This window comes from Pyrgilauda ruficollis, unplaced genomic scaffold (assembly GCF_017590135.1).
Source record: "Pyrgilauda ruficollis isolate IOZ18807 unplaced genomic scaffold, ASM1759013v1 scaffold15, whole genome shotgun sequence".
Classification (NCBI taxonomy): domain Eukaryota; kingdom Metazoa; phylum Chordata; class Aves; order Passeriformes; family Passeridae; genus Pyrgilauda; species Pyrgilauda ruficollis.
In genome coordinates, this window is record NW_024513654.1 from 14,500,727 (window position 1) to 14,523,973 (window position 23,247).

Sequence of the window (23,247 nt, forward strand, 5' to 3'; positions counted from 1 at the left end):
TTTGGTTGCCTGCTTGAAGGTTCAATAAAATTGTTTTGTTGTACTATTTTTAGGTCTTACATTCATTTAAGTGGCTGATGATTTCTATCTATATGGTCATATATGTTTTCAGAACTTCACCTATATAGGTGCCTTTTGACCTGGAATTCATTTCAACTGTTCCTATTATTGCACGTACCTGTGTGAAAAACAGAATATATAGCAGCAGGGCTATGCTGAAATGAGGAAGAGAAGAAGTTAGGAGCTAAATATCTAGATTTTTTCCAATTAATTCTCATTATTTCTGCCTTCTTTTTCTTCTCCCTTTCTCATCCTTCTGCCTCCCCTCCCTGCTCATGGTCCTGTTCAGGGCATCCCTACAGAAACTCTGCAAGCTGCCTGTGAACCAAGCACAGACAGCACCAGTCCCTGAACTGGCAGTGTCTGCCAGCTCATAATACACAATTGTCTCATTCTCTTATTTCTGCTTCTTTTACCTCAAGCAGCAGAGTGGTGAAGGCTTCATCCTCCCTTGTCTAATGTGACAGACAAGTCCCAGAGAAAATTACAAAGGGTTTTCTGTTGGTGATTTTTGCTGCTATCTTCAAGTTTTGAGCTATAATACTAAATAGAAAAAAAATGCATGGATTTTTTTTTCTTTACCCATCAATTATTTTGTTTTAACTGGAGCAAAAATGAACACTAGTTCAAATAAATCATTATAATAGATTTGTGTTAGCTTTATTTAGCAATTCTCTGTATTCCTTAAACTTTTATGTTCTTTCCAATTATAGCAATATTTTACTTGTCACTGCAAAATGTCAGGTTATTGCTTCAAAGGTAACCTCATTTTATATAATCAGATGCAGACTTAGCTGATGTAATAAAGCACTGGAAATTGGATAAAATTCCAATTACTGCTTCCATAGTAATGAATAACAATTACTAACATAACAAAGATGTTAGCATTTTAGAGGTGTTTGTAGTTTGTTTTCCTTTCAATGATAAACACACCAGTTTCTTGGAGACAAAGTGATAATAACATTATTAGAGTTAATAATTCTTTTTAAAGGGGGATGCAAAGAGTTGTCTTTTTTTTTTTTTAATTCTGTAGACAAGTTTATAATTTTCTTAAAATATGTCTGAAAATAATCTGGATTTATCAGTGCAAATAGCACTGATGCCATTTCCAGAAGTCAGCCTTGCCTGTGTATAGCAGAGAGGGAACTACAACAGGATATTCCTGAAAAGTTAAAGGAAATAGCATAAGAGCAAGCAAAAATGCTGGCCTCTCTTTAAATTTTAAATTGCGTTCTCATGATAAGCTAACAAAGAATGCAACACAAACTTAGAGTCACATCACTTTAAATCCAGGTGTAAAATGTTTTCGTTAAGCAGGTTCTTAGAAAACAAATGTTTTTATGTGTCTATTTCCTAACATTGCTTCTGATATTGCAGATAATACTGTCTGTGGTAGATTAAATAACTGGTTTTAAATTAGATGCATTTATAAATTCAATTTAAAAATCTGTTTGCCTGTGACCTTATAAGTAAGATTCTTGTAAACTCTTGTTTTACTGATCCATTTTATTGAGTCGTTTAATCGTCCACTCTCTTTTTAGGTTGGCATAGTACTGCATTATTCTACACTCTCTACTATGCTATGGATTGGAGTAACTGCCAGGAATATTTATAAGCAAGTCACAAAAAAACCTCAGCCTTGCCAAAACAGTGACCAACCTTCTTATCCAAAGCAACCTCTACTCAGGTATGGAATATTAGCTATATTATTTTTTAATTTCTTCCTAGAAAATATCAATTATAAGCAAACTCTCGTTCTTATTTCTGTATTTTTTGCTTTTTACAGACTATAAATAGCATCCATAAAGAATTGAGCCACCTAGGCGTGTACAAAAATCTGAGTATTTATTGTATGCTGATAGTTAGCTCTGCTCAGAAGATGGAAATATGCAGAACTTGTATTGGCTAAGTTCAGATGCCTTTATCTGAACAGGAAGAATTGAAATGTTTCCGTTGTTTTCTTATGGAGGGAAAAAATTCCCCCAAACCAGAAACTGGTGTGATTCTGAGCCTTATTTAATCACCAGAAACTGTGTTGTAATGACCCTTTACCTTTATCTCTTCTGCTCTACTTCCTGCCCACACTTGTATTGAAAGCCTAATAACCTGATAGCAACCTTCCTCATTCCCCATCAGAGATGTAATGCTATTACCGGAGCGACTGAAGTCTGCACTCCCTATCAGCTCTCCCTGGAGCAGCCTCAAGTGTGTCTCTGATGGCATCGCAGGTGTAAGACAGTGGGAGTTCTTGCCAGATGCCTCTGAGATGCTGAAACTCCAAGCCAAAACAGTCAGTCTGCACAAGAAAAAAAAAATTAAACCTTAGCAAAACGTTACCACAAAACCAGGATTTCAAGCCAAAGGCATGAGAAGATTAATTCATCTTTTTTAAGCTTAGCTATCAAAATATTATGTATTAGCCAAAGATATATATTGTCCCTATACACATTTTGGAGGGAGGCAGAAAAAGAATGTCCAGACAACAATTTCTCCTGTCCATCTTGAATGTTTGTGTGAGAACAGGATGAATTGCCTTATGGAGGTGCCTCTCTTTTCCCACAGATCATGGACAAGTCTGAATGGTCAGTTTAGCCTAAAGACCTCAGTTTTATACTGGAGGTCAGGAAATATGAATTCTACCTTTTATGACTTTTCTGTGAAAAATCCAGGGTGTAGTCTTCTAAACAGAGGTAGATTATTTTATTTTAAACACAAAACTTTTAGTAAGTAGCATTTATAGCATTTATAGATGACTGTGTAGTGGTGTCACAACTTGTTAAAAGTCTGTAGGAAGATTGAGTTTTTCCATCTGATTCTCCAGAGTCAAATTATTACTAACATGATTTTAGTTAGAAAACTAGCACATTTTCTTCTTTTTAAAACACTTTATTTCTAGAGATGAAATTGATTAAAGTTAACATAAAATGTATATTGTGATGAGAATGAGTGCTATATTGATCCTCAGATTTGTTAGGTGTAAGAGGATGGTCTTTCACTGAGAGTGCCTGACTTTGCTAATCCATGATTTACTACACCATTCTTAAGATATGAGAATTTCACTCCTTCGGTTACCAGCTCATGGCAAAATGAATAATTGCCAATTTTCAAATGCTGCAGTGTGACTATTAAGGTAGAAAATTGTTACAAGTTACATAGACCCAGCATAGTGTATGTTCTTCAAATTCAAATCTTGTTTGAGTTGGAAAACAATAGACAGGTTACAGGAAAGATGACTCTAATTAGAATCTTTGTTGTACCAGTCATGTTGAGGTTCCCAGACAGTGAAAATAAATAGTAGCTATTTTAAGTTTAGCAATAGAAATGATAAACCACCTTCTAGCTGTAAGAGAACATGGGTATAATTGTTTAATAGCTAAGTAAAATTAATCTAAGCCATTTTTCTCCCACAGGGCACCATGTATCTTAGAGACACAGGCACTGAAATGTCTAATACAATTTCACAATGGTTAGCACTAGATTCAAAATAGTAAGGATCAGTTTCACTTCACATATAAAACAGGCATAGTATATGTAAAATTAAGAATCACTTTAGGCAAGGAAATACTAAACTCATAATTAGTAGTTGTTTGTTCTTTCAGAATGATAATGGTAATTTTTGGGGGCATTTTACCTTTCCTGATTTTAATAAAATTAAAGTCTGAATTATTCTTTGTCATAATATTTCCATAAAATCCATTAAGGATGCTTACATTTCAAGACAGTCATTTATGGGAAATGTTTTAACTAGTCAGTGTTCTTGTGTCTATAAGCCAATGCCAGCCTTTATACATATTGTTCCTCAGGTACTTAAGGGAAAACATCTGGGTTTGGGTGAGGGGGTGTTAATTTGTCTCCATTTGACATCAGTAGATGGCTAAATAGTATAAAGTTTATTCAAATGGAGATGGAGTTAGGCTTTTTTACATGTCAGGACTATCAGTGATAGGAAGCAAATTATATAGTCTACGAGACACGTTTAAAAGAGGTCATTTTTCAGTGATCCTTCTCTATAGACTTAGAGAAGTAGACAAATATGTGAATGTGTTTGGCAAAAGCTCTATGCTCAGCTGTTGTCCTTCAGTCTTCTTTGGTAAGGGTTGTATTTGATAGAAGGTGTTTCTAGCTCACATGTGAGTGGTTTTGTATTCCTTATATATGCACTTGCTGTAGGACATAGAGGTACCTTTTGTGAGTTAGTAAGTGGGGTCTAATGCCAAAAATCAGTACATAAATCTATCATTGGAATTTACCAAGAAATCATAAAAATTGTCTCACCACATTTGTTTTACAAAGCTTGGTGCATTCTAAAAAGTAGCTGAAATAGTGAAAATAAATAGAATAGAATATCTGAAAGGAGACCTTACCTGTTAGTAGAAAAGGACGTAGGCTTGTAAGAGTTGCTGCGGTTTCTCCATCTGCTGTTTCCATATTCATTTGCAGAAGCAAGACAAATGAGGTGCCCTTGATCTTTTTCTTCTACTTTTCTTTGAGCTGTAGCAATAAGTACCCTATTATGTAAAGCTGTGGTTCTTTATAAGTTTTCTTTCTTCTAGATAGAGTGACCAAATTTGAAACATTTTTGCAATCTAATTTGACTTCTTGGCAATATGATTTTAAATATTGCCTCTTTTTATATGTTAGTCATGTATTATGAGATACATTATGTACACTGTACATCATACAGTATATATATTTTATTATATATATTATTCATGAAATATACATTATCTGTTAATTACAGAGTTAAACCCCTGAGGGCCTATCACTTCGATGACTGGAACCAACTGTAACAATTCTGGCATTTTTCTCTAAATGTGCCTGGATGCTAATGAGGTGGATCAAATTAATGCATCACTGAGTTTTGTGTATTGAAATTCTGAACCTTAGCACTTCAACAGATAATGAAATTACTTCCTGTAAAATATACTCTCTGGTATTCTTAATGGAAATAAATAATTCTATCTGTTCATCCTCTGTGGACATTTGTTAGACCTGGCAGAGTTTAGCTTCTGACTCATCTGAAGGCAGATTTTGCCAGCAAAGGCAAAGGGGCATGCAAGATTCAGCTATTACTGCAATGTACAGAACTTCTTATCAGCCCAAGCTGAGGCACAGGTAGTGTTGGGTTTTGTACCTGCTATGTGCATGCATTTTTCATGTCATGCTCTGTGCCCATACAGATTAGACAGAAGTACAGACCAGCAAAAAATACTTCTGAAGGATATTCTGTTAAAATCCTTTCTTTCTAGAGTGACAGAAAAAAAATCAGATTGCTTTGAGTTTTAGTAAGATAACTAGTGAAGCACAATTGCATTCTAAACATTTAAAATAAAAAATAAATAAGCTGCTAGCTGGGCCAGAGATTAGTGATAAGGAGACGGATAATTAAGTTTTATCTCAAGGTTAGGTACAAATATATCTCCTAATGTTCTCCCATCTCTTTCATTCAATGAATGACTTGCAAGATAACTAATATGGCAGTCTTCAGATTACAGAGTCCAATATCCCATATCTGTCATGAAAACATATCGATGTGCATAAATAAGGTTGCAGAAGCAACAGCAAAACAGATAACAGTTGATGTCACTGTCTCTGTTGAACTTCATCTTATTTTTTATGTAACATATTTTGATAAGCTTTTTAAAATGTTCTTTCTAAAATTGTGGGGCTGTTAAGGAATGTACCACATGCAGTTCTTTAGAAAAATTATATATCTAGCTGTAGTAGCAGTTTCAGAATGGATTGTGCCCTTTGCTTTGTATTCAAAGTTGTAGCCTTAGTAATATAGATAAAAAATCATAACTGAGGCAAACTGAAACAGTTTTCAGCAGCACACACAGAGTACCTACAGTCAATACCACTGGCTTCAATTCCCTTCCCTTACTGTTTTCAACCTTAAATAGCTTTAAGAGTTAAGAATAACTTTTAGAATGAGAAAGCTGGTTTCCTATTTCACATATTTTGAAATGTCTTAACTGTCCTTTAAACCTGCACGCAGAGCAGGCCTGGACATACAGTAGTTGAGAATGGGGGTAGTTTGGTCAAACTACTAATCTGCTAATGGATGTTTACACGCAGATTTGTGTACGGGTATCTGCTGTTCTGTATGAGGTTGTGTATGGCCAAGTTTCTGTACATCATGCATACACTTCCAGAGTACAGAGCAATGTCCTGAAAGCAGCAATGAAAGGGTTCTTCCTAGTGAGCTGTGTTTGTGGTGTAGTGGTGGCTAACAACCCACCCCTGAGCCCCTGCCAGGTGTGGTAGTGCTGCACTTGCATCCTCCCCCTCTCCTTGGGAGTGTGGCAGCAGCTCTTCAAGTTCATTCCCAAGCTCATTATTTCTCTCAGCTACCTAAACATTAATCAGCAGCACCCAGCTAAACAGTAGCTAAGTATCTCTGAGACACAGAATTATGCTAAATCCATTCACTGCAAAAAGGAAAAACCACACAAAACTTTCAAAAACAAGAAAATCCTCTCCTTCTGTTATTGTCGACTAGTCCTGTGATGAGGCTCTTGCCTTACATTGAGGGGATTTTACAGACTTGCATGATACCACAGGGGTCATGGCACCCACTTAGTGCTTTGTTCACAGTGTTAACCCTGCTTTTCTCAGGATGAACATTTAGCTGCTTGATCTGAATTCTGACAAGCTGGAAACCAGCACATGGGCGCAAACGGATCTGTGGCTGTGTTTGCCTAACTGCTGAGTCCTGAGAGAGCCTCGCAGGAAATGTTGTGACTTCCATCACAGATTGATTATAGGGAAATTTTTACTGAATAAGTTACCAATAAAGCAGTCTGTGTCTTGAATATGAGTTGCACACAGCAATCTTCATTATGTCATCAGAAAGTGTCACGTGAATTTTTGCACCATAATGGAGATACTAAAAACATTCCAGTTATAAAGACCAAAGACTTCTTATATTTAGTTTTCAAAGGATGATTATGTCCAGATAAAAACCCTAGAATAAAAAAAAAAAAAAACCCAAAAAATAACACAACCTAGTGCTTTCTAATATTCCTGAGGCTGAAAGGGTCTTCAGAAAATTACTTTTGTTAATGTCCCCTATTACTTTTAACAAGTTGGCTACAATTTATTGCAGTATGATAGCGGTGTAATGGGGGATCAACATTTGACTATGATCAAAAATACTTAATTAAACATCAGGTTTGGCAAATATGCCATTTTTTTGTCTATGCTCTTTTCTGAATCTTCGGACTGAATCATATGAAGCAACATAATTTACATTCTGACAGACAGAGACATTACTTGTCCCCTTGGCACCAGCAGCTCTGAAATGCAGTTAAGTTCTAGTGCATTTTTCATTAGTGCTGGCTCTCATGAATTCATGTCTTCTAGTACAAAACAGTGATTGAGAGAGAGGGAGAGAGAAAGAGGTCAGATGAAAAGTATCATTTGCAATCCATTGTTTTCTTCTTCGTGATATGCTCTTAAAAATTAACTCATAGAGTTTTGATCCATGAAAGCCCATCTTTCCTTCCCACAGACAGCATATCAAACTTCTTCTATAAGGTATAAATTTAGACCTGATTATGCCAAGGGATCATCTGTCTTTTTTTAAAAAAAAATTCTCTATGGTTTTAGTAGGTTGAATTAAATGGGAACTGCCACAGGGCAGAATTCTCAGGAGCCTTGAGGAGATCTCTCTATTTCACTCTTTACATTAGCATAGACCCAATTGTGTCATTGCAGAGTAAATGAAAATTGTGTCCCTGCAAGTGAGGTTTTCACCAGCTGGATGAACCATGGCATGGTGAGCCAACAGTCTCACTGAGAATCTGCTCCAGGAGGTTGGCTACAATTTAAGTACTTGATTGTACCCTTTGCTTACAGGACAGGATATTTTTTTGTGGGCAGGGTCAGTTATCAGGAGGTCTATCTCACATTTCTGATATTATAATGAACATTTCTTATTTTAGATATGGGAAGTTAAGACTAGAAATGTATATTATTAGATAATTTTGAAATTGTGCAGTGAATTTTTGCAATACTCATGTATTCTCAAGGCTGCTTATCACCTCCATACTGTAAGTTCCTAAAAACAACAAAGTGTGTAGCAGCTGTTGTTATCAAATGGCTTGGGTTGGGGGGGACCTTAAAGACAATCTAGTGATATTTCTTAGATACTATTTGCAAAACTGTATTCCCATGTTTCTTGTTTCAATATTTGTCATATACCCAGGAAGGAGAAAGGCCATATTGCTGAAATAGTTTTTTTTTTCAATTTTTTGTATTTAATAAATTACAATTGAATGTAAGAAAAGCCATGTTTCCCTTCCAGCCACTGTGTTCATTTTATTCACCAAAGGCTTATATTCACAACATTAAAATAAGTGATTATATTGTTATATTGGATATTAAAATAATCTAAGTGTAACAGCCTTTTCAAAGTTTTAATTTAACTATAGAATTAATATTTTGAACAATGCTACATTGCTTCTGAAGACAATTTTAATAACTGTCATTCAAAGATGACACAACACAAGTAATACAAGAGTACCAACAGAAATGCTGATCATTGTAGACAGATTGTGCTCTGTCTTATCAGCCCACCAACTTAGGCAAGTTCTCAAAAAAACACCCCAAACCAACCAAAAAAAATCAACCAAAAACCCCATTCAAGCAAAAAGAATTAAAATGCTGGAAGGAACCTTAGCCAGAACAAACAGCCCCTTGAGGTACAAAAGCTAGAGATAATGACAAAAAGAAGCTTAAAAACAAAACAAGAAGTTTATATTGTCTGTATATCACAAATTAAAGGGAGAGACAGGATTGCAGAACCTAAGGGTACTTGGAATTTGATTTGATACTTCAAGGACATACTGATATTTGTGCTATTTAGCATGATCACTCTTAAATGCTGAGTGATATGTTCAGGTGGAGTCAAGGATGTAACTGAAAGGTCTGCAGTGGAAAAGGGTATAAAATTGTGATGAGGGAAACATTTTCATTATTTCTTTTTACTAAATTTCAACTTGAAGCCAATTTTATTTCCATCAGATGGGGATAAAATTATCTTTGGTCAAAAGCAACTTTTAATTCAGGTTTGAAATAATTGTCCTACACAAGAAAATTTCCAGTAAAATGAAAATATTAAAATAGTATGGAGGTCCACTACAGCAATATATTCTCATTGGTATCCTGAGAACGTTGTTGCACTTTGCATAGGCCATGTAAATATTCATTGCTAACAGCACTGGATTGCCAGGGTATGGTGTCATAGCATGGAGATATTTTCCTGCCAACTCTTAATCAAACAGGAGAACTGATTAGAGCTTTTCTTCTCCACCTTCAGTGTGAGTGATTGAATTGTGGAGTCACCAACAGCAAGATGGTAACAGAGCCACCTGCTTTGCTTGTAGTTCCACTTCATCTGGCTTATGAATCAGAAGTTCCTTCTCATGGGGAAGTTGGCAATACTATTCTTCAAAACTGACCTGAATGAACTGCCAAATACTTTAAGTCAATTTGAATGCTCTACCAAATACTTCAAGTGAATGATCCCCAGAGGATAGAATCTTCCTTGATGTGAACTAATTTCAAGAGCATGTCAAAATCAAAGCAGAACAAGGATTTTGTTGTTGCCATAATTTCATTAGCTAAGGTACAGGCGAGGTGCACACTTTTCACAGTAGAAATACAATAATACCAAATCTCTGAGAGATATTGTGGTAAAAGGTGAAGCTTTATCCTCTGTTTATAAAGAACAGTGTCTGAGCTACTTAGTATAGATTAAAAGAAATGGGTTATGATTAATGTAAAAGAAATATATGTCTTACTGCTTGTAAGCAAGATATTAAACAGCATAGTAAGTCACTTAGATCCATTCAACTGAAACTCTCTTCTATGCTATGGCTATTGACAAATGTAGCCAAAAAAAAGAAAATGACCACACCTGAGAGATACCTGGGCATTTAATGAGGAAATTATGGTCTTGGGATAGAAATGACTGAAGACTTAAAATTAATTTTATTATATTTTCAGCTTTGAAAGGCTTGAACTGCAACCTGCTGATCTGCAGAACTGTGTACTAGATTGAATTTTCAGCTGCTTTTATCCTGAGTTCAAATCTAGGTATTTCCTGGAAATTCAGAATTCTTGTCACACTGTCCCTTGCCTCAGTAGCTTTTAGCACTTGAGCTACTCATATACATAATTGTAGAGGGTAAGTTAGAGGGTGGGTAAGCTTGATAAAATGTTCCATGCTTTGATATGCTGCTCCAGGCAAAATGTAAAATGCTGATTGGAAATTTTACAAGTTCAAGGATTTTTAAAAGATAATATATTCAGACTCCAATGGGGGTTTTGTAGGAAACTTTATCAGATTTGAAAGAACTAAATATTTTCTCAGATGATTCTCTGGTGTCATATAGATTAAACTTGATTATGCAAAAATTGCTGTAAAGATAAATGCATAAGATCTTTTCAAGTGTGCTTATTGTAATTGTATGGTCAAAGAACTAAGCATTCCCATCTGCATGAAATTATATTCACCACAATTACAGAAAAGAATATCTGACTTTTATTAGTAGATGATTGTACTCATTAATTAGTGAGAAAAATTAGTTACATTAGATACAAATTCTTTCTTACAAAAACTATTCTGTGAGGAAGATAGAACTTAAAGTTTGTTACAGGACACTTGTATTAAGTAGGCATCTGTATACATCCAGCTTAACTGTAATGAAAACCCTGATGTTGCAAGAAAACATAGGTCATGAAGATTTATGAAGCATGTTGTGCAGACTGATAAACTCCAATGTCACAGAAATGAGAATGCTGCAGGCAGCCAATATAGGATTGTGCAATAAATAGTCTGATAATAACTGCAGTACAGTACAATCACTGTGCATTTAAATTACAGCGTGGTATAGGACATAGTAGGTGTTGCATTTACCAATACATTGCCACTATTCCATAAAGTAATTTTGGCTAAAAGATATTATGAGATTCCAAGAGTAAATGCTAAACAAAAAAAAAAAGTTTATCTTCAAATATGGCTTATCTTAAAATAAGCTAGCAATAAAACACATATATATTTTATGCACATATGTATATATATTAGCAGTGATAGTTTTAAATACATAATTTTAATGTTTCATAATATTTTTCTTTATTAATGAATGGTAACATTCAAGGAAATTAAATTATATTCCTTCGACAAACAAAATTGGTGAAATCCACAGAGATGCATATCACATTAAATATGTTGGAACATATATATGTATAACTGTTGCAAAAAAAGTTTCAGACCTGGCTTATTCTATGCATACATCCTGCCAAATATGTGTGATAATCTCTGGTTAATGCATGTTTGGAAGGAGGGCTTAAAAACCTTGGGAGGAAAAGCTGCTTTAGATTAATTCATTTAGTTTTGAGTTGAGACACCATGGAAAATTATACATAAAGTTCCACTGATCTCCCTGACATTGTACATTCTAAGTATTTGAAACCCATCACTGGAAATGTGGATGATTCAAGTTAGTGTTCATTAAAAATTCCAAATGAAAAGGCATTAAATAGAAAATCACACCAAAAAATAAGCTTAAATTGCAGCAAGGGGTAAATAGGTTCATATTAGGAAAATATTTCAACTTATGAAAATAGTTGGCAATTAAAACAGGTTACCTGGAAGGCTGTGGGAACTCTGTCCCAAGCAATTTTTTAACATAGATTAGATAAAGCCAAGCCAGTCATGACAGATGTTTGATGTGACCCCGACTCAGAGCTTTTGAGTGGACAAGATGATCTCCTAATGTTCATTTCTGCCCTACAATGCTGTTACTAGTAAACCAAGTATTTTTCCTAACAATATTTCCATTTTTCAACCCTTATTTGCTGCTGAATTTCTACAGCCTCATTGGTCTCATAAGAAACTCCTGTGTTTCATTGTGCAAGCAAATTCTGACAGAAGAGACTTTGAAACTAATGTGTTCCAAATATGCCTTCAGTGTTTGGAAATGTTATGAGTCTTGTAGAAACTGGCTGCTGATCCTGCAGGTATTTTTATTGAGGTACCACCTTACCATATAAAACTTAACAAAAAATTAGGCCACCTTCTGCTCTGAAAAACATGCACTCACATTGGATTTCCAGTGGGAGTTACATGTATTTAGTCACAAGAAGATTTTGGTTCACGAGTTGAAAATGCTGCTCATTGCTACTTAAAAATAAATTTTAGCAAATATTCCATAATTTTAATGATGCAGATTAAAATAATTTCAATATATAATATCTAATATACCTTAGTAAAATAGAATGTCCCGGTTAAACTTTATGCCTTTATTGACTGAGTACTCATTCAGACAAAGGGATAATGCCATTATTATTGGATTAAACTTAGTACTCAGAGAATCATTCAGGATTTTAAGTTTAAAAGAAAGTGAACATTGGTGAGGTTTTCTGTGAAAGAAAACTTGAGCACACGAGATACGTGATTTATTTATCTATTGACATTAAGAGACACTTAGTATTGGTTTAGCTATTAATTATGAGGTAAGAGAACTATGATTACAGAAGACCATTTCTGTTTACTTTTCAATATTTGTGAGCAACGTCAAGAAAAAGTCATGAGTGGTCAGTCACACGATCTTGCTGCTTCTTCATATTGGATGAACGTGTAGACATCGCCAGAAAAAAAAAGTACCTCTACAGGGAGAGTTAATTTCCACTCTAGAATTCTATATCTGGAATTCCTGATGTCTCTAAAACTCTCTCATGAATCCAAAGGATAAGGAGCAGGAATTGTGGGCAAATCACAGTGTCTGTTATTTGCAGAATAGCTAACCCATGCTGGCTATCATTTCTAGGTAAGACATTTTTAGCTGTTTAACATGGATTATCATAATCGTGTTATTGTCATATAGGAATGGTGTTAAACTTGTCTACTTGTGTATCTCAGTCTTCCATTAGAGGTGTTGAAGAAGCAACCAATTATCCATATTCCCTCTTCATGCTTCTAAGAGAGTGTTTGCCACCTAGAGAGAACATTTCCTTCTGAGGTTCTGGTATTGCTAAATCCAGTAATTATTGTACCTAGTAAAGCTAGGCAGCCTTTTTACCTAGAAAACCCAGAAAGCTGAGCAATGAGATGCTCTTGCAGTTTTGTGAAGATGGCTGTTTATTCCTTTTCAAATCTATTTTTTCCATGTTCATAACTTTCTGGAAATGACACATCGTTTCTAGCTTTTGTTGTTTAATATTTATTGATTAATGTTTATAAAAATAACTCTATACCTGCTTTTCATTTTCTTTCCAAGTTTCATGATCGCTTCCAGTTAAGTGCTCAAAAAAACCCTCTGATTTTTTTTTAAAACTTACATTTTGACCTTTTTATAAATGATGGAAAACCTTTATTTTTGCTTCTGGTTAAAATCTGGGCTAGGGATAACCAGAAATAGATTTCTGTGTATGTCAGCTTTTTAAAAAATAGGAAAAAACAAATGTTCATGCCATCATCATACATAAAAGATTTTCCATAGCTCAGCTCAGTAATACGAAGACCGACAACACCAAAACCCCCAACATTAAAGTTAAAAATCAGGGTTGACACTCACGAACTTAGGCAATTGTACCTTTGTTTCTTACTTTTCAATAGGGTGAATTAAGGACAAAATGTCGACCTGAATTTTTGTCAATAAATATAAATCTCCATGGTTTTGTGGAGTCAAGTCATTAATTGAACAGTAATTTCTATGGGGTAATAGCAGGCTAATCCATAATACACTTTTTCTAATATAACATTAAAAAAGAATACTCCTTGCAGCCTCTAGATTAGCAGATTGAATTACATCCTATGGACTGTGAAAGACATAATGTTCCAGAAAGAAGCCAAAAGTCTTAAAACCATCTAAAAAATAATTTATTTTCAGCATGTTCTAATGCTTCCCTGCTGCTTGTTAGATTTAATAAAACCTTCTTGCTAAGTTTTAAGTTCTTGGCTACCTGCATATCTGTCAAGATGAAAAATTTGAAATTGTAGAAATGGATAACATTGCATAAATCCTAATGTAATATTTTCTCCACAAAAACCAAAAAAAGTCGGCTTTTTCCTTTTTGCAAACTTTAGGGATGAAACTTCACTAAGGCTTTTTACAGGGTAGATTAGTTTCTGAAAAAGAATGATGCAGTTGTATAGTAACACATCCACCAAGTCTGCATGTCACATGGAGTTCAATTGAAGCAAGTCAGGATAAGGCACTTGGATAAGTAATGGATGCACAACCTATTACACACAACAATGGGGTTTATACAGAGCTTAAATTTCTCCTTGGTTCTTGACAAACAGTTCTTGGCTGGCTGCAGCCACAGGTGTAAGCATTGTTGGTGGGATGTGAAACGGGGTCTCCTGAGTTTCATTGTCTCCTATCTTGGTTACATTTTGATAATGCATTGTACTGTTCTAAAGAACTCAGACTTTAGAGACGTTTATTTGAAAATTTATATTGCAAGTGTATTTGAGGTTTGGAAATATTTGAAATATGTTTATATTGAAAAATATTCAGAATAAATTTGAAAATTAAGGAATTTTCAAGCTATGCTCACTCATCTGTGAATTAGTCCACTCTGAGTAGTACATATGTTTCAATTTACATATTAATATATACTAGAAGAGCAGTGGTTGTAAGAAGCCTTCTCTCAGCCTTGACAGCTGGTATGGATGGACCCTCATAAGACTGAAAAGATAACAATGAAAAATAAGTTAATTATAGTGTCATTAAAAAAAAAAAAAAAAAAAAGATTGGCAGAAACATCTGTAAGTCATTGAGTTTAACTCTCCTTTCAAAGCAGATCCAGCTGAAAGTGAGCCCAGGTTCTCACCTAGGTCAGTTTTGAAAATCTGCAAGGACTTCTTCCTCTTGTTCTGGCTCTGTATCCTTTTAGCTTTCATATTGGATGGACCACAAACATGAAATGTAAGACCTGAAATAAATCACAAAAAATCACCCAATCCCATTGAAATTCAGGAATATTTTACAAATTGAAATACATGGAAACAAAGCTGTCATTACTAAGGATTCCTGAGGGAAAAAAGATAGGACATAATGAAATGTGCTTCAAAATGTTGGAATACCACCAAAAAAAGTCAAGGAGAGTAGTTATTCACAATTAATCAAATTAATAGATTTTGGATTTGTACTATTTTCTTTTTGTATTAGTTTATTAAGGTGTAAGTAGTGGTTGCATTAGAATAGTTGCATGTTCCAGGTGTTGCCAGCTATAAAACTGGATTTTCATTTATGGAAGATGCCAACTGTTTTGCTATGTCTTCTTATTCTGAAAAGGAAAATAAACTTAAGATTTAGAAGTGATTATGCATGAGAGATGCAGAAAAAATTCTGATTGAGAAAAAAATTTGAAATGTTTTATCTTTGTATTTTGAATTTTTTACCTGACCTATATTTTGCAGCCTTACACTTTAGATTTCTGGTGCATAAATTTTCAGACTCTAGTCTTTGTGGACTGCAATTTAATTGTTGAGGCAAGCATTCTATTCTGTCCTGTGACTCTGTATAAGGACTGAGATTTTTTTTTTTCTCAGCGAGTAATTGTGAACAAAGACAATATAAGGGTAGAAAGAAAAACAACCCAAACCCAAAAAGGTACATGTCTGACTTATACAGGCACCTTGTACCTATTTGTTTATTAGCAATTTTTCCTTGTGCAGTCTTGGTAAATAAAGCAAAAATGTGTGCCTTCAGGATCTATATGTCAAAGCACTGAGATTATATTTTAGGATTTTAACATCTGTGCCTTGCCCTGGCTTTATCTGACTGTTTCCAGATGGTTTTCTGTATGATTGAAAGCAGCATCAGTGTGAATGAACATCATGTCTACTACTTTTTCTTAACTTTAAGAGATGCTCCCTCCTCAACTCATGACCTGTGGCAAACCCTAAAAATACTAGAACTATTAAAAAAAAATATTTTAAAATGGGAACCAAATTAAAACACAGAGTCTCTTCCTTTACCACAGAGGTCTTTAGAGGAATTCAAAACCTGCATGTATGCTTTTCATGTCTGAAAAAATTCCTTTTGGGAAACTGTTTGATCTCTTCTCTAAAGATGTGGGTCTGATAGCTGAAAGCTTGGTAGCTGAAAAGATTCAACAGAAAGGGTTTTGTGGTTTCCATGGTTCTTCTGTGTAAATGCTTTTCAATTTTAAATGGCCCTCTGGGTTTGTGACTGAATACTTCTTGTAGACCAGGAAGATTTAATAATCCAAATTATATTATTTTTATTTAGTGTTTGGTTTCTTCATGTCTTAAACAAGACTGTTTGTCCTCTCACTTTGCCTGAGGATACATCGTGCTATAGCTGTGTGATTAGATTTTAGATACATGCAGTTGAAAATAAACCAAATTACCTAACTAAATGGAAGGTAGCAGTAAATTGTGATTAGCACATAATTGTAAACTTCACAATTGTAAATTGTAAAGAGATGCAGAAGTTTGAAACACTAAATGTTTAAATTTGGGTATGTAGCACCTAATCATTAACAATACTTTGAAACTGAGGCATTTATTACCTTATTTGTAAAATTCTCAGAAACAGCAAGGATGCTTTAATACTTTGAAGTATTAATATTTAAAAGCCTATAGAGATACTTCCATATGTTTTCTATACACAGTCTAAATATGTCTTGAGTATGGTGCATGGGTTTCATTTAAGAATATGCAGAGGATATGCTGAACAAATCCAGAGGGATGAAATTTACCACTGTACTGTACACTTCATGGGAAAACACTTTATGAGGACATATCAACCTATCAAATATGACTCTATCAAATATTAAAAATATGCATGTTGCAAGGTGGCCATAATGTGTGTCATTTTAAAGTCTTTCTGAGAGGACTCAAACAGTAACAACCCAGTCACTGCTATGTGAGGGAAACCAGCTGATGCATTCAGCAGCTTCACATACAATTATGTCTGAAGCTGTAATTTTCATTTTCATTGAAGAAGGACAGTTTGGGACTTTTTGCAGAAATGGCAGATTTCACGGGGCAACATTAAATTTCCTAAACTGATTACTTTAATGGCTTGTATCAATCAAACAGGCTGTAAAAGATGCTTGAAATATTTCAGAGCCAGCTGAAGAGAGAAATATGCTTTTCAGTTTTCTCACTACTATATTCTCTCTGTAAGTAGTTACACTAAAATTCATCATTCAGGAATTAATAAACTAAAGTAAAAATGGTGATATTAATATAGAAAAGCAGGATATTTCTGAAGAATGAATTTAAGATTCCTGTTTGCTAAGCTTTGAACCATTAAAGCCCACATTTTCACATTTCATCTATAATTATCTGTAATGGAAAAATGGACGTTTATTTTTATTTTGATCTCGTTAAAGAAACAGTTTGTTTAAGGATGTGTCTGTCATTGAGACTTTTCACATGTAATAACTCGGCTGTAGTTGGTCTGAGATCGATAGAGATCATTAAACTTCTCTGGGTTCCACATGACTGGCTGGGCAGGTGAATAACAAAGATAAATACCTCGACATAAGGGAGGGCTGAAGCTACAGAGAGATGGCATAACTGTGGGAAAGATCTCAAAGGGACCTTGCAATGTTATAGACACTGAAGACAAATGTGAAATTTGTAGAAAATCAGATTTCAGTTTTTCCCACATATAAGTTCAGCTTAGAAAGCTAAGATTCTTTATCACCTTCCCCCTGGAACAGGGGCTTAATTTTGCATCAAAAGATACAAGGCTTGCCAAATATGTGCAAAGTAACAATGTAATTTCTTTGGAAATGCACATCTTTGAAGTGTTTCTCATATTTTTCACTTTTTTCTAAACAATTTTAACTCCCCCTGACACTTTGGGCAAAGATCTTGCCCTTCATATAAGATCATTGACTTATATCAGAGAAAAAGGAAAAGAATACATGAATTTAGAAGAATAGAAGGAGCACGGTCTCTCTAGAGCTATTTCTCATGAGTTCCTGTAGTCTGTTTTCATTGTCTGTTTGCACATCACTGTCTTAAATGCTCAGCTGAGCAAATCTAAGAACAAAGCTGCTGGGTCCACCATTAAAGTCCCCATCTTTGTGACATTGATTGCTTGGTCATTAATGTTTTCTGAATTATTCTCTGTGTGTACAGTGAAAGAGTTTAACAGAAAATAAAACTGAGAGTATTACTCCTATGTCACCAGTGAATTTCATGGAATCAATTAGCTCTAGCTTGGCAGTATAGCTCATAATAAAAACTAATGCTTCAGAATATCTTTTTTTAATACAACAAATATACTTCATAGCTAAATCCAAAAATATATCAAGTAGTGAATAAATAACCTCTGAATCAACTCTCAAGTTTCTCGTTCTGTGAAAGTTAAAAATACTGTGTTTTCAGGTCATCTGAGAATTACAGTATTTCAAAACAAGGGCTTGAATGGTCTGCTTAAAACTTTTAAAAATTACTGCAGAAGAAATAACATTCTTCTTGAGAAAAAAACATTGCCTAAAAGAAAGTGAGTGTCAAAAACTTAAAATGCATGAAACACAGGGGAATTCACGAAGTTATGTTGGTTACTGCCATAATAAAATATGGGATTGACATAAATTCCTTTTTAAAAATATGATTTAAAAATTTAGTCACAGGAGAACATAGACCAGAACCCCTTGTCAGTGACTTTCACAGTCAAACCAAATTAAAATATATGTCCTCATGATAGTAATTTTATTTGGTTCCTTTGGCAGCCTTAATGAAATACTAGCTCAAGTAAAACCAAAGAAATCCATATTTTCTGTTTAAAATGCAAGGTGGTTCTACTGACAGTCATAGGACATTGAGACTAATATAAAGTGATCTGAGTATTAAATATGTGACAATATAGGAGTACAGCACTTATTATCTTTACACGCTTTACTTTTCATTTCACTTTCATATTATATAAAATGCCATTGTCACATATAGGGTGCCATCAAAATTTCTTGTCTTGATGAGGGTTGATAGTTACTGGTTCTTTGCTCCCCTTTGAAAGGCAGAAGGACATCCTGGTGGTAATTGATTTTCTAGAGGTGTACTGCAGTGCTCGCTGAAGCAGTTGTGTTTGATTCAGCAGACTGGAACTGCAAAGTGATTTCAGCTAACAGCTCCATGCCAGAGTAGTCAAACGCCTGGAAAAATGAGTGGCAATGAATACCTCCAAACAAGGGTATCAGCCATTTTACTGCTAGGAATTAACTGAAAGGGCTGTTTTGTTCTCTAGGGATAAAATGATTGTGTAAATAAAAAATACTTAAAGCATGAATATTATTTCTCCTCCCATGATTTCTCTCCAAGCATTACCATAAACAGTGCTCTCTATAAGCATCATATCTTTGAACTTTTTCAAATGCTGACTCTTTAAGAAATACTTATAAATATATTTTCTTTCTCATCAACATGATGCTTAATATTTTACTTACTTCTTTCCTTCACAAGTGCATTCAGGATGGATTCCTACTTACCCTGACTTAACTTATTTATTCATTAAAATAAGCAGGAATAGAAGTCAATAGAGCTAAACTACAGCATGGAATACACTGTAAGAATCATCTCTGTCTGATTTCCAACAGCCCCCAAGGCATTCTCCAATAAAACAGGGAAAAAAGTCAAGGTGTCTCTTGCTTCGTAGATACAATAGGTCTTCAATTAGTCTAGTTCACCAAGAGACAAAACAGTTATCTCTATGTAAATGAATCGCTTTTCTAAATTTTCTCTGAACGTTTTTTTGAGTTCCTGAATTAATCTTTTATCTTTTTGTTACGTGCATTCTTATTTTTCTGTCTGCTCTGCTGGCTTAGACTGTCTCATGTGGTCCTGGTAAAGCAAACTGCAACTGTACTATCAGCCTGTAAATTCCTTTTCATCTGCAAAATTCTGGATAAGCCGTAATGGCCACACTCTCCATGAAGGGTGTTAACTAAGGAAGGTGAATATAAATAATTTCAGTGAAGCCTCTTGGCTGCCTCCACCAGCAGGACCTAAACTCACCCTGCCTGGCAGAGCTTGAGCCATGGTCTGCCCTGGGTGGAAGGGCAGAGACACAGAGTGAATACCCAGGGCAGTGGGCTTGCAGCAGAGAGGTTGTGGATGCAACAGTCTGGTCAGAGAGAGACAGCCAGATAAGCTTTCCCATGAATTGGTCTGGGAAGTTTTAGGGAGGCAGAGAGAAAGGATGGTAAAAAAATGGTAAACAGCTGGTGTTTTGAACAAGTTGTTTTTCTCGTAAGGTGTTTACTGAAGGGTGGTTCCTTTATTAACCAATTGGGTTACAGGTGTTATTGAGAACCAGCCAGGTTCTGGGTGAATGATGTTGGTTATAAATATCGTGAGACTGTAATAAAGGTACCTTTTTTGCCTTCTGATTGTGGATGAGTGTGTCACTATCCTTCTCGTTCCTGACTCAGTGGTGAAGCAAATGGGTTTGAAGGCATTTGTTAGGTGAGGTTTCAGATCTTCTGATGCTGACTAACATTGTCCCACTTTATTGCCCAGGCTGCTGGGACTCTTTAAGGACAGATGAAGAAGGGTATTTAAACTCCTTTCTCATGGCAAATTTTAATAAAAAAAGAGAGGCTAGTTTTGTCCAGTAGAGGCCTGGACATCTTATGCTGAGCAAACAAATCTGCAGAGACTTTTCTTAATCAATTTTTTTAATTTATCTTTCTGTGGTTTAGTGTCTGCCTCTAAATGGAACAGATTATACATATTCTCAGAAGGACATTTTGATGATTAATTAATTAATGTTTGCAAAGCTCTTAAGTTGCAATAAGATCTAGAAAGAAGGGGTATATAAAATAAATTCATAACTATCTGTCCAGTAACCTTTATTTCTTTTTTTCTAAGTGAGTGAAATGTCTTATGAGAAGGGAAAAAAAAAAAAAAGTGGACGGTGAATACACAGTTTATGTGCCAGTATTAGCATATAAAAGGTGATAAACAGGGTTTTCACAAAACCCTTCTGCTGTTATTTACCATTTAAAGCTTGACTCACAAAAGTAGAGTTTATTTTAGCATTATTAGCAAATTATTTTTCTTTTTTTTTTTTCTTTTTTCTTTTTTTTAGTTTGTATTCTCCATCCTCAGATCTCCTTTGCAGACAGGAGAAAAGCACTGAAGGAAACATAGGTTATTTCTCTTCAAAAAGGTCATGGGGAAAAACAAACATGGTATTTGTAAATATGTTTGTAAAACAAGACTATTTGGGAATAGGATTTAAAATTGTTGGGGTTTTTTCTTAAAGGAAAAGTATAGTCTCAGAATCCCATAATTTCTAAAAGTCTTATTTTTATTTTATCAAAATTCCCAGGAAAAAGGGCCACAAAATGATGTGATGCATGAAAAATTCAGGAAGAATAATTTGAAAATCAGGCTCATAAATTCAGCTTTCTACAGAGCAGCTACTTAGCTGTCTGCCTGCCTCCTGGGTACTTGAAGAGTGGCATCTGGTTAGCTCTGAAGTTAATGACCATTTTCTATATGAATTATTTTCACAAAGATGTTAAAACCAAATCCCTGCTCAAGGAAAAAGAAAAGGGAAAGTCATCTTTCTGTGACTTTTCTTTTATTTTGATGTTTATTTTGCAGTGGCTAGTCTTCCCATATGAACTGTGCCCTAAACATACGTAGAGCTAAGCTGATTTTTTTTTTTTTTTTTTTTTTAGTACTACGGGCAGAAAAGAAATTAATGCTTCAGTGGTTTCTTTATATATATCTAACATGTACCTTTCTAGATTTGTGCATGCAGAGAGGAATAAAGTTAAATATATGTACATCTTAATCAAGTAGTCTCTGCAATAAGGACTATTTGAAGCCTTTTAAATGACTTCCTGATACATTGCCATTTTCCCAACCTCTGCAGAAAAAAACACCCTTCTAGTCAGTCTTGCATTACACCCATAAAGCCAAGGTCTGGTCTCTTTTTGGAAAAATTCAGAGTCAAGGTTCTTAGTCTGGAAAAAATTGGGGCTAGAAAATAGCCAGACACTCAAGCAAGAAATTTACCACTGGGTAGAACTCTCCTTTTACTTGCTGACTTAGTGCATAACATTTATGAAAATAAACTTAGCAGAATACACTGTATGTTAAGTTATCAGAAAGGATGCTGCCTGCAGGCCATTGCAGTCATTCCTGCTGACATTATCCTGTTTCTCTCAGATTGGCTGTGTAGCTCCCAGTGTTTTGTGGTAGAGTTCGCCTTACAAGAGGAGTTCTTGCCGAAGGGAAGCTGGAGAACAGTAAGGCAGGATGTCAACAGAGGGGCATCTCCTCCAGCAGTGTCTGCTGCTCTGCTAGGAGGGTTGTGTTTGTGGCAGTGTGTGGAATAAAAAAATATTGTACTTGCTGGTCTCAGGCAGTCTCTGCAGCAGAAACTTTGGGGTTCCCTGTAGTGTTCAAGGAAAGTGATTCCTGCAGATCTCTGCCCAGCATTGCTCGTGTCTGCACAGCCCGGTGTTCAGGCCGTAGGTGCTGCTGAGAGGTGAGAGTGCATCCTGCTGAAGCCTTCCAGGCTGGTTTTAATCTAATTAGCTTGGATAACAATGTTAGTGAAGATGTGATGGAAGGAGCTTCAGTAAATAAATGTATGCTGATGTAAAAGCCTGCTAGGAATCATCAGGACATCCCTGGGTGGCCAGCAACAACAATGCACAAATTTGAAAGCCTCTTCCCAAGGGCTATCGAAGCAATGGCTTGGCAGTTGCTTCAAAGCCCCAAATCATCCCACTGATAGTTTATAGTTTTCCCTGTAAAACAATTTGAAAATATTATATAAGTTAACTGCCTGTCAAGATAAAATTTTAGCTGGGAAAAAATTTTTCATTTCCTCCCTGGGGTTTCCTAGTCTTTAAAGATTTGCATGCATGGTTATCATGACTACAGCCAATCTGTGTTGTCTGCCTTCACCATAACAGTCACATTGCTCTTCTTACTGCTGTATACAGGGTTCCAGTATTGCTAGCCTGAGTCTCACTTGTTTTTGTTCTTGAATGGTAGAAGAGTAACACAAGCAGAAGAAATTGGCTCTGGGTTACTGCATGTTCTCTTTTGAAGAGGAGACAGCCCACTGGCATAATGAGAAAAATTAGAGAATCAATTCAGAAGTAGAAAAGGTAATTGGAAGACAAATGCTGTTGACTGAACTAAAGGACATAGACCTTTAAAGC

General features: G+C 35.2%; 1 protein-coding gene across 1 annotated transcript in view; it reads left to right on the plus strand.

The window, feature by feature from the left end:
- The window catches only part of LOC121350220 (adhesion G protein-coupled receptor A3-like), a 256,338-nt gene that overhangs the window by 221,657 nt on the left and 11,434 nt on the right, over positions 1–23,247 (plus strand). Inside the window, exon 17 of the mRNA XM_041461380.1 lies at positions 1,602–1,747. Coding sequence (XP_041317314.1) covers positions 1,602–1,747 — 146 coding nt within the window. The remainder of the gene's footprint in view (positions 1–1,601; positions 1,748–23,247) is intronic.